This window comes from Sus scrofa, chromosome 14 (assembly GCF_000003025.6).
Source record: "Sus scrofa isolate TJ Tabasco breed Duroc chromosome 14, Sscrofa11.1, whole genome shotgun sequence".
NCBI classification, from domain to species: domain Eukaryota; kingdom Metazoa; phylum Chordata; class Mammalia; order Artiodactyla; family Suidae; genus Sus; species Sus scrofa.
The window spans coordinates 46448243-46458447 of record NC_010456.5 but is presented as its reverse complement, the minus strand read 5'-3'; the positions used below and the strand labels follow the sequence as shown (position 1 = coordinate 46458447).

The 10205-nt window shown below is 61.9% G+C and overlaps 2 protein-coding genes across 3 annotated transcripts; one reads left to right on the top strand and one right to left on the bottom strand.

The window, feature by feature from the left end:
• RASL10A (RAS like family 10 member A) lies at positions 471–3007 on the top strand. 2 transcript variants are annotated; one of them, XM_003132944.4, is made up of 3 exons: positions 471–890; positions 1931–2055; positions 2361–3007. In XM_003132944.4, the coding sequence occupies exons 1-3, from the start codon at positions 672–674 to the stop codon at positions 2626–2628; spliced, it is 612 nt and encodes a 203-aa protein (XP_003132992.1). In that variant the 5' UTR covers positions 471–671; the 3' UTR covers positions 2629–3007. The 2 variants fall into 2 exon arrangements, with proteins under 2 accessions (XP_003132992.1, XP_020928942.1); XM_021073283.1 differs by lacking the exon at positions 471–890 and adding an exon at positions 954–1589.
• On the bottom strand, positions 3170–8681 carry GAS2L1 (growth arrest specific 2 like 1). Its single transcript, NM_001244834.1, is given in 7 exon segments — positions 3170–4457; positions 4460–4499; positions 5012–5183; positions 5268–5364; positions 5448–5555; positions 6958–7609; positions 8535–8681. Coding segments are annotated over 6 exon segments (2043 nt in total). The 5' UTR covers positions 7591–7609; positions 8535–8681; the 3' UTR covers positions 3170–3464.

The following is a 10205-nucleotide window of genomic DNA, read 5'->3' as shown; positions in this document are numbered from 1 at the left end:
ACGCGGACGTAGGCGGGAAGGGACGTCTATTTTGGAGCAGGTGACAGGAGCGCGGCAGGCGGAGAGGCTGGGGTGGGGCTGGGTCCCTCCCCAGGCTCCCCGCTCCCTTATCACCTTCCCACGACCCTTACCGGGAGAGGCGTCCAGGGCGGATAGGGGGAAGGTGGGAGGGGCGGGCAGGCAGGCGGTTACCTCATCGCCGCCTCCGGGAGGCTCGGCTCTCTCGCTCGCTCGCGCCGCCGGCTGGGGCGGCGACTCCGGGCGCCTGAGAGAGAAGGACGGAGGGACTGAGGCACCGAGAGGCAGTGCTGCACCCCGCGCCCCGCTCCGCTTCGGGAGCCCAGGGGCGAGGAGGTCCGACCTCGGTGCCCCGCGCTGCCGGTGGCGCCTCCGGCCGCGCTGCGGGGAGGAGGCGCGCTCGGTCTGTTCTCTCCCGAGCTTGGCACCAGCCGGAGCTGCCCGTGCGCCCGCCGTCCGCCTTCTCGGTTGTCTGTCTGCCTTCCCACCGCCAGCTCCATTCTCCAGCCCGTGGTCTCCTGGGGTCCCGGGTGCTCCGAGAGGCGATGAGGAGCGCAGCGGGACCGGGGCGCACGGGGCAGGACGCGCGGGGCGCGCGGCGCGGCGCCGGCCCATGAGGCTTCTCGGCGCGGGGCGCGGCAGCGCGCGCGGGCATGGGGGGCAGCCTGCGGGTGGCCGTGCTGGGCGCCCCAGGAGTGGGCAAGACTGCCATCATCCGCCAGTTCCTGTTCGGTGACTACCCGGAGCGCCACCGGCCCACGGACGGGCCCAGCCTCTACCGGCCCGCGGTGTTACTCGACGGCGCCGTCTACGACCTGAGCATCCGCGACGGCGATGGTGCTGGCCCCGGTCAGAGCCCCAGGGGTCTAGAGGTAGCAGCTTGAGCGGCGAGCAAGGGCGACTGACAGCATGTGTGTGAGTGTGAGTGCTCGGCACACACGTGCGTGTCCGCGTGGACGGCCCCAGGGTGCCTGACTGTGTTCATGCATTGAAGGATGAATGGGTATCCTGGAATTTGTGCCTCACCCCTTCTGCTGGTCTGAAGTTGCCTGAAACCAGGCCTGAGACCGGCTGATTTTGCAAGGTGGATTTTTCTCGCTATCTGCCTGCCCGCACTGGTGGGTGGAGAACAGTGCGTGGCAGAGCATGGTCCTACTTCCCTGAGGGTGAGCGTTGTGTGTTTGGGGTCTTGAGCAGAGCCGCAGCGGGAAAGGTTGAAACCAACAAAGTGATGTACTTTGTGTGTGCGTGTGTGTCAGGGATGGGGGGGTCGTTCATTCCTGTGACTTGCAGCAGAGACTAGTAATTTTGCAAAGTCCAGGCAAACAATCCTTCGAGAGGTTGCGAGGAAAGAGCAGGCAGGATTAAGCAGGCTGCCGGGGGAGGGGGGGGGATTGCATTTGGGGTAAACCTGGAAGGATTAGTTAAGTTTTGATTAAATGCTTCCAGCCACAGGCATTCCAGGTGGAAAGAGCAGCATGCTCTTAGGCTGGAGGCCTAAATGGGGACAGCTGCTGACCTTCAGTGGTCTCTGCGGGCTGGGGGAGCCGGCTTTGGAATTAAGCTTGGAGGTAATAGTCAACCAGCCGGGGCATCTGGGGAGGGGCGGGGCCTGCCCCGAGTTGCGTTGTGGGATACTGAAGGAGGAGGAGGAAGAAGATGGGAGTGGAGAGGAGACCCAGACTGAAGAAGGGCTGGAAGCCGACTGGCTTCAGGCACCACCTGAAAATGTATATTCGAGCGGCCATGAGGACAGCAGGGCTCAGGAGCTTGGGAGAAAGAGTGCACTGACAAGGATGAGGACAGCTGAGGCCTGAGCATGAACTGTGGGTTTAGCGTCAAGTCTCCTGCAAAAGGTCTGGGCGTGAGAGTGGGAAGGGGACTCCGGCAGACTCTAGCCTCCCGCCCCCAGGAGTGGCCAGACCCTAAGGACTGGAGCTTGCAGGACACGGATGCCTTCGTGCTTGTCTATGACATCTGCAGCCCAGACAGCTTCGACTACGTGAAGGCGCTGCGGCAGCGGATCGCGGAAACCAGGTGGGAGCTCGCCCGGAACGGCGTGTGGGGAGGAGGGGAGTGTTTGTGGGTCTGGCCGGACCTTTGCCTGAGGTGAGCGGGTGAGTTCTGCCGCCGTTTTGGGCCTGGTCTCAGGCCTTCTAGGCCTGGCCGCTAGCACTAGCGGTCTTTGAGCCTGGGTCTTTGAGGGTCTGGTGTTTGCTAGGGGTCTCTGGCTGCAGGAGGGTATGCTCCTGAGTGTATATATATCCGGTGTTTGTGTGGGGGGTAGTTCTCCGGCCATGGGATTCCTGACACAGCGACCCTCCTTCCTATTTGGCTCCCAGGCCGGCGGGCGCACCCGAGGCGCCTATCCTCGTGGTTGGCAACAAGCGGGATCGGCAGCGGCTGCGGTTCGGGCCTCGGCGTGCGCTGGCAGCCCTGGTGCGCAGGGGTTGGCGCTGCGGATACCTCGAGTGCTCCGCCAAGTACAATTGGCACGTGCTGCGTCTCTTCCGCGAGCTACTGCGCTGCGCTCTGGTGCGCTCACGCCCTGCGCACCCGGCTCTGCGCCTGCAGGGGGCGCTGCATCCGGCGCGCTGCATCCTCATGTGACTGAATTGGACGGCGCCGCCGTCGGCGGCGGGGGTGGGGGTGTCCTCCATTTGACTGGAACGACTGGGGACCCGGATTGGATGAGATTGCCCAATTTCTCTTGGATTGGACAGGACATTGTCCTCCGTGAATGGCTGAGGAACGCTCCCACCCAGTCTCCTGGGCAACAGGCCTCTTTGAACATCATTGGACCCACACAGGCCTCAAGCCCCATTGGACAGATTAGTCTTTTCTGGGAATTCACTGGGTCATGATCCCATTGGATGGAAGGAACTTGGCTATGAATTTGATTGGAAGCTCTCAGACTGCTCTTGGAGTTTCATTGGACAAACTATTAAGTCAGACCTCTCAGGAGGTAATAAAGGGGGAAACAATTCAAGTGCACCAGGCATTTCTGGGAAGGGCAGGGTGATCTTAAGCCTAGAGGTCAGAGCTGCTAGGCATTGTCCCCTGGCAGTTAACACCAGAATCCTAACTTGTAATGAGGGCCCCTAATGGGTGTGACGGCTTCAAGGCTGAGTCCCCAAAAAGCAGACACAAGTAGCTGGAACAAAACTTTACTGTCAGGCTCAGCAGGGCCACAGGACCTCAGCATGGGTCCTCATTGGGCTGGCCCACCTCCTCTAAGGCATTCAATAATATTAGTAATTAAATAGCAATGCTCATCCCCCAACCGGAATGTACAAGAGAGGTGCCATTGTGCCATGTGGTCCCAAGGGGTCTGGTCCCATGAGGTCTGGTCCCCAAGAGGCAAGGGGGGCTCCCTGATGCAGAAGGGTTAAGGCCACAAAGGAAAAGGAGAAGGAATGTGGGAATGGGAGCAGTGGGCTGGTCCATCACATCCAGGAATCCGGTTCTGCCCTTGGGCTGACCGAGTGCAGAGCAGGCCAGGCCCCGGGCTCTGTGGGTCCAGATGGGCGGCGGGGGCCCCTTGGCGTGGGGATGCGTGAGGGTTTTCGGTCAGGCTGTGTGTCCATCCGGCCTCGCGCCCAGGTCCTGGGGGGCTCTGGGCCAGTCAGGGGGCTCCCAGGAGCATCTGGTGCACCCCCTAAACCAGGGCAAGGGCTGCCTTCATCAGAAGAGCTGGACAGGGCTGGGCCTCGGGGACCAGGCAGTCCATTGGCCATCCTTCCAGAGTCCCCAGGTTGGCCACACTTGCTACCCAGGATGCTCAGGGATGAAGAGGAGGAGCTGGAGGAACAGTAGGCGGAATCAGGAGCTGGAGGGTCTGGGGCCCGAATCGGGTCAGGGGCTGGTCCAGTGGAGGTCCCACCAGCAGCAGCCTCAAGGGCTCGGGCGTTGGCCAGGAACTCCTCTTCCAGGCGTCGGAATAGTTGCTGCTCCTGCTTTGGGTCAAGCTGCAGTGGGGTGCGGAAAACACTGGCAGGGGTAGAGCTCAACTCTGGACTGGGGCTGGGAACCCGAGGAGGCCGGGGGGCTGCAGGGCTGTGGGCACGGGGAGTCCGGGGACTGCTCCTGCCCGAGCCCCCACTTCCCCTGCCCCGTGGCACCCATGAGTGCTGCCCATCTCGGTCCCGACGCACCAGCAGCACAGCCTGCTCCTCGCGGCTCTGGCTCCTGGCCCGCCGGGCAGGGCTGGGGGCCAACAGCTGGCCTCCCCTGCCTCCCGGGGCCCCTCGTGGCCGTCCCCGATCCAGCCGGTCTCGAGACTGGCTGCGTGGGGCGGGAGGCCGCCTTGGGGAGGCTGGGGTGCCTGTGGTCACCCGCCTGCTGGGCCGCTCCCGCCGGGGCCCAGTGCCTGAGTCTTCATTGCGGGCACTGAGAGGGCCACTCTGGGCTGAAGAGGCCGAGGAATCACTGTCCCCAGACAGCGGCGGGAGCGAGGATGGGGTGGCAGCTGGTCCCGGGCCCTGGGGCAGGGGAACGAGAGAGAGAGATGGGGCAACTTGGAGGGGACTGGTGCACAGGAAGGGCAGGGAAAGGAAGCAACAGGCAGCCATGCGGTGGGGGGTGGGAGACACCTGTGGGGGTGGTGTCGTGGGGGGGGCTGCCAAGGACTTCTGTCAGTCTCGGGGACTTCCAGAGAGAAGTGAGAGACTCTGCCGCAGCTTCCTGCAGCCAGGGCCACCCCCAACCCCAAGGCAGCGGAAGAAGAAGGCCCTAAGCTCCCCCTCCCCAGGCCTCTGGTTTCCTGGGCAGGCCAGAGGGAAGCACGGTTGGACTGGCCGCCACCCAGCCCCAGGGCCCGCCCAGCTGTGTTGTTCCTTTGGTGGGGTTGCCATGGAGTTGGGAAGCCAGGCCCACCCCCACCCACGGGAACTTTTCCCAGGGTGTGAGTCACTGGAGCACAGTCATTCAGGCCAGGGCGGGCGCCCGGCCCCCAACCCTGGACTCCTCACACCCACATCCTCCTGCCTCTCACCTGAGCGGGGTCTCAGGCCCCTCCTTTGAGCTGCGTAAGCTAATGGGTGTCATTTCTGGGCGGGAGCCCCGGCGCTCACCCCCTGGGGCTGGGCTACCAGCTCGGGGGCTGGGGGTGGGTGACACTCGCTGCGGGGAGAAGGTGCGGGCCCTCGGCTGGGGTGGGCGGTGGGCTGCAGGGAGAAAGGACAGATGGCATGTTGGGGGGAGGGCATAGAGGTGAGCACCCGCCTGCCCCCACCACCATGGACACTGACCCGTGGAGGAGCAGCGGCAGGGGTCATGCTTGTCCAGGTAGTGCTCCAGCGTGTCCCAGCCACCGCCCACACGCACCATCACATGGCTCCTCAGCACCTGTGGGAGCCCAGTGTTTGCAGGTCATGGCCTGTCCCCAACCTCCCCAGCGGCCGCCTGCTTGGGTAGTCCCTTGCTCTCACCCGCACAAAGATGAGCAGGCTGGAGTCTCCCACGCGGTACTTCCCCTCTGAGACCTTGATCATGGGAAACTGGTCTGGGCAGGTGCAATGGCCCAAGATCTCCCTCACCTGAGACGAGAGAGGAGAGCCTGGAGGTCAGGGGTCAGGTCCCTCCTCCTGGGGGCCTGATGTCAGCAACTCCAGGATCAGAAGGAAGTAAGTCTTGGGGAGCTAGGGCAAGACTCTGCTGCCCCAGGCTGGACTGTAGCCTCTACACTTTGCCTTTCACCAGCTTTCTTTCCCCTTTGGCAACCAGGGATCAGGGAGCTGACCAGGATAAGATGGAGGGGTTGTGGTCAGGCCAGGACCTAGGACCCCAAAAGGCACATCCTTGAATCCCTGAGCCTGTCCTCACTCCCCCTCGCCCACTTCACAGACATAATGTTGAGAGTCATAGAGAGGCCAGGTTCAGGGACAAAACCTGGGACACAGGTACAGAGAACCTATACCACATGGAGGCAAGAGTGTCACAGATGTGTGCGTATGTTGTAAGGCACACACACACAACAACACACACACCAAGCCACATGCCTTACCATACACATCTGCCCACATGCTCCCCCAGGCCGGGAGCGGCCAGGCTGGCTATGTGGGTGGCCCCTCCCGCCTCCTCACCCACAGCAGAGCCACTGGAGAAAATGAGCAGGTGGAGCCTCGGGTGACCCTGGCCCAGGATGGGGTGGGGTGGCAGCCTCTGCCCACAGCCATCCGGCTACCCTCCTCCAAGAGGACACATCATGTCCTAATCTCTTGATAAGAAGGAAACTCTTGGCCTGGCTGTGGGGGTGTCAGGGACACCTCGATCCCAGGAAGAAGAGGAGGGAGCTGGGGTCATGGTCTGGCATCTCCTATGCTCAGAGTAGAAAGAATCCTGCATCTTCTCACAGGACTTGTGCTCCCAGTAGCAGCAACTGCTCTGGGCTGGGCTACCCAGATAAGTGAGCTACAAGGCCCTGGGGAGTGGGAGGGATCTGCAGAGCCACTGGGAGCTTCCCTAGGCACTCACTGAGTGGCTACTATGTGCCAGGCACCTTGTCCAGGACCAAACATCTCGGGCACCCGTGATGTTATTTAACCTCAGGCTCAGTGATGTTATGGACACAGCTGTCTAGCAGCTGAGTGCAGGGAGGGCATTGTGGAGGGGCTGCAACCATGAGGCCCCCTAGATGAAAGACCCAGCACTTATCTCTCTGGTGCACGGTTAGCAAAGGACAGAAAGCAGGGAGATCATGCAATGGGGCCTGAGTATTCTCCCAGGCCTTATGGTCCCTGTGACCTTACCCAGTACCAGTACCTCCCTGTCCCTGGTCCTACTCATCTCCTTGAGCCAGGTATCCACTTGATGATCAACATAGGTACCCTTTCGCTGTCCTGAAGATTCGTGGTTAGGCCTGGGTCCCTGGCCTCTGGCACACAGGGATGGGTGAGTGAGAGTAAGCGGGCCACCAGGAATGCAGACTCGGGGACTCACCAGCTCATCGAGGTTGCGCAGGTCGCTGGGCGTCATTCGGGGCCCACGGGCAGGAGCCCCTGGGGTGGAGGCAGTCTCCGGGATGTTCTCCCCAGCAGTGGGGGCATTGGGGGCCGGGGGTGTAGCACGCAGCTCTCGCTCAATCTCCTGTTCAAATTGCACGAGGCGAGGGGCGAGCAGGCCGAGGCGGGCACCGCGCCGTGCCACCTCCAGCAGGCACAGCACCACACTTTTCTCGTTCTTTCGCAGCACCAGGTCCTCAGTCTCAAACATGAGCACTTCGGGCACGCCCAGCTCCCCTCGGCACCAGCCAATGAAAGTGGCCACATTGTCTCGGGCCATGAAGGAGCCAGGTGCCACGCTGTGTGCCTGGAAGGCCACCCCACGGGCCGGGCGGGCAGCGGCCATGGCGCGGGCAGCCTCCGTGACAGCGTTGGCATGTTGGCACAGTGTGGTGCCGGTAGCCAGCCCCGTCAGGAAGCCATCACCACCACTGGGCAGACCCAGGCCATACAAGGCATTGAGCCACTCGGCCAGGTCCTCCTTCATGGCCTCCACATAGGCCTCGCTTGAGCGGAATGGCCGCACGCTCTTGGCTGCTGAGCCTGCAATGCCCGCCACCGGGTCCGCCATGCCCAGGCCAGCCGAGTCACTGTGGGCAAGGACACGGGTCAGGATTGCTGTGAGGACCCATTGAGCTCTCAGTACAAAGTTGCTGACCACCTGCACTCTCCTGTCCTTTCAGACCAAATGTCTGAGAAACTTCTCGCCTCAGTTTTCCCGTCTGTGAAATGGATACAATAACATTACCTTCCTCATAGGAACAAATGGGATAATTTTTATAAATGACTTAGTGTCCATAAGTGTTTGTTGTTTGGTTCTTTGAGGGGAGACAGGCTGTTGGGGTACTTGGCTGAGTCCTCTCGCCCAGGCAGGGAGGCACCCATCTGGACCTCCCTGTGTAATAGGTGATGAGCTGAGCCCTAGAGAGATGAGCCCCACAGCCCTGGACTCACAGTAGGAAGCCTGGTTCTGACCTCAGAGAGGGGTTAGCCCCACTGCTCAGGGCTGCTGCCCATCCTGCTTCCTCCGGAAAGATCCCAGGTCCTCCCTCAGACCCCTTTCCCTAAAGACCGTGTCATTATAGCAATGACATGAACAGCAGCAGCAGAAAAGTAATCACGATGATCGTGGCCAGCACTAAGCTCAGTGATATTACCTCCATTTTACAGATGAGGAAACTGAGGAGCAGAGCGCACTCATGGACGCTGAGCAATGGGTGGCGGGGCAGTAGGAGCCCTGGCCGACGGACAGGGCACTGCGTTGCTGATCCGGCAGCCCGCTGGCCCGGGCCAGGCCCCGCCTCCTCCAAGGAGCCTCCCCAGCGCCCCAGGCTGGTCCGAGTGAGCCAGGACTCAGAATAGCCTTCGCCAGCCCCGGCTGTCCTCTGGGCTTCGGCCCAGAGAGGGTGCGGGGCTGCCCAAGGTCACACAGCTCTGGGGAAGAGGCCGCGGCCGCTGCCGCCAGGTCCCCTTCACTGTGTGCCGGACAGGGGGTCTGGGGGTCCCCGCACTCACCTCGCTCATCCTGCGGCCTCGGGGAGCATCGCTCTGGCGGGGCCGGGACCGGGCCGCCGCAGGGAGGCGCCGCCCGAGCCACAGCGATCCCGGTCCCACCACCGCGTCCTCCGCGCCAGCCGTCTCCGCCCCGCCTCCCTGGAATTCGGATCCGGCCCGGAGGGGTGGGCGGGGCCACATGCTCTTAAAGGGGACGCGCTCTTCCCGGGCTGGGAGGGTCTGCAGATGCCGAGCGGGCCAGGGACTCTTTGCAACCCTGAGTGGAGGCGGAACTAGGGCCCCCAGGCAACCCTACCAGCCCAGATGTCCCATACCCACCCAGGCTGGTCCCCACAGTCTCTTCCACCCTTCTTGGTCTCCTGGGGAGGGGTTTGGGTGTTTTTAGTTGCACTCCCTCGTCTCCAGTTGGTGGCCTCCCGGGTGAGGGCACAGCCTTTTCGTTCCCAAGAACTCAGGAAGCGATAGGGACCTGGGGCTGCAAAGTCACCTCCTCCAAGTGGTCCTCCTTAGCTCAGATAAATGAAGCTCTCCAACCTGGGGTGGCGGGCTTCCTACAGGCAGGGCGGCCTCGGGGAAGGATGGGGAGGGCTCTGTTACCCCCACCCAGCCACTGGAATGCTCTTTTTTAACCCTGAGATTAGGGGACCCTGTTTCTCCGATGAAGGCACTGAGGCTTAGAGGGGTAGGCAGGATGACGCTGTGGGCCCCTCCTCTGCGGTGAGGACGGGCCAGTCCTGGACCAACTCTGGCTGTCCGGGTGCGGCCATAGGCTATGGGTGAGAGGAGGATTGGCAGCAGCCGAAGGTTAAACCCGCCTGGTTTCTTTTCAAACTGCAGAGGAGGGAGCTGGCTGGGACCAGCGGGAAATCCTGCCCCCTGCTGCGGCAGGTCTGGCTAGGCAGCAGCCTTGCTGGCCAGGCAGGACTGCTTGGGATGTGGGGGGAAGCACTACCAACAACAGCCAATGCTCAGAGCTTTGATAAGGCTCCTACTGTGTGCCAGGCCTACTGTGCACCCTTGACCTGAAGGAACTGATGAGTCACCTCTATGAGGGACACTGTTATGCCCAAACTTGGGCTCAGTCAGAAGAGTAGCTGATGGAGCTGGGATTTGAACAATGACTATTTTGGGAATACCCTCATTCAAGGATCTGGGGATTTGGTTGTGGACCTACTGTGTGCCTGACCTTCTGGTACCAGGCTGCTCAGATGCATCATTTCACTGAGTCATTATGGCCTTTCAAAAGGTGGGCTCTCACCCCAACACCCAGGTGGTACAGGTCCCACTCCACCCTCTCCTTAGCCCCCTACCCCCACTGCAGAGTGAGGAAGGCAGGTGATGGACGTAGTAATGGGTGGCACCTGCCTGGCACCTACTGTGTGCTGCGTGTCTTTGGGCACTGCAAACCAAGAGCAAAGAGCAGGGAAGAAAATGGAGCTGGCTCTTAGGTTCACAGTTAAGAAAGGTGGCCCCTGGGGTGCAACAGCAACAAGGCGCTGGAGAGAAGAGAGTGGGGAGCAGGAGCAGCAGCTGGGGTGGCAGGCCAGCCCTTTTAGATCAGTGATCAGCAAAGGCGAAGGGGGGAGCTGTGTGGCTGTCTGGAAGGAGAGGGTTTCAGGCTGAGGGAACAGCCAGGTGAGAGGCCAAGGTAGAGGCGGGCCATGTGCCTGG

Coding starts and splice junctions, on each gene's coding strand:
- RASL10A (XM_003132944.4), top strand. CDS start 672: ATGGGGGGCAGCCTGCGGGTGGCCGTGCTGGGCGCCCCAGGAGTGGGC. Junction 891..1,930: donor AGAGCCCCAGGGGTCTAGAG/GTAGCAGCTTGA, acceptor TCCCGCCCCCAG/GAGTGGCCAGACCCTAAGGA. Junction 2,056..2,360: donor CAGCGGATCGCGGAAACCAG/GTGGGAGCTCGC, acceptor TTTGGCTCCCAG/GCCGGCGGGCGCACCCGAGG.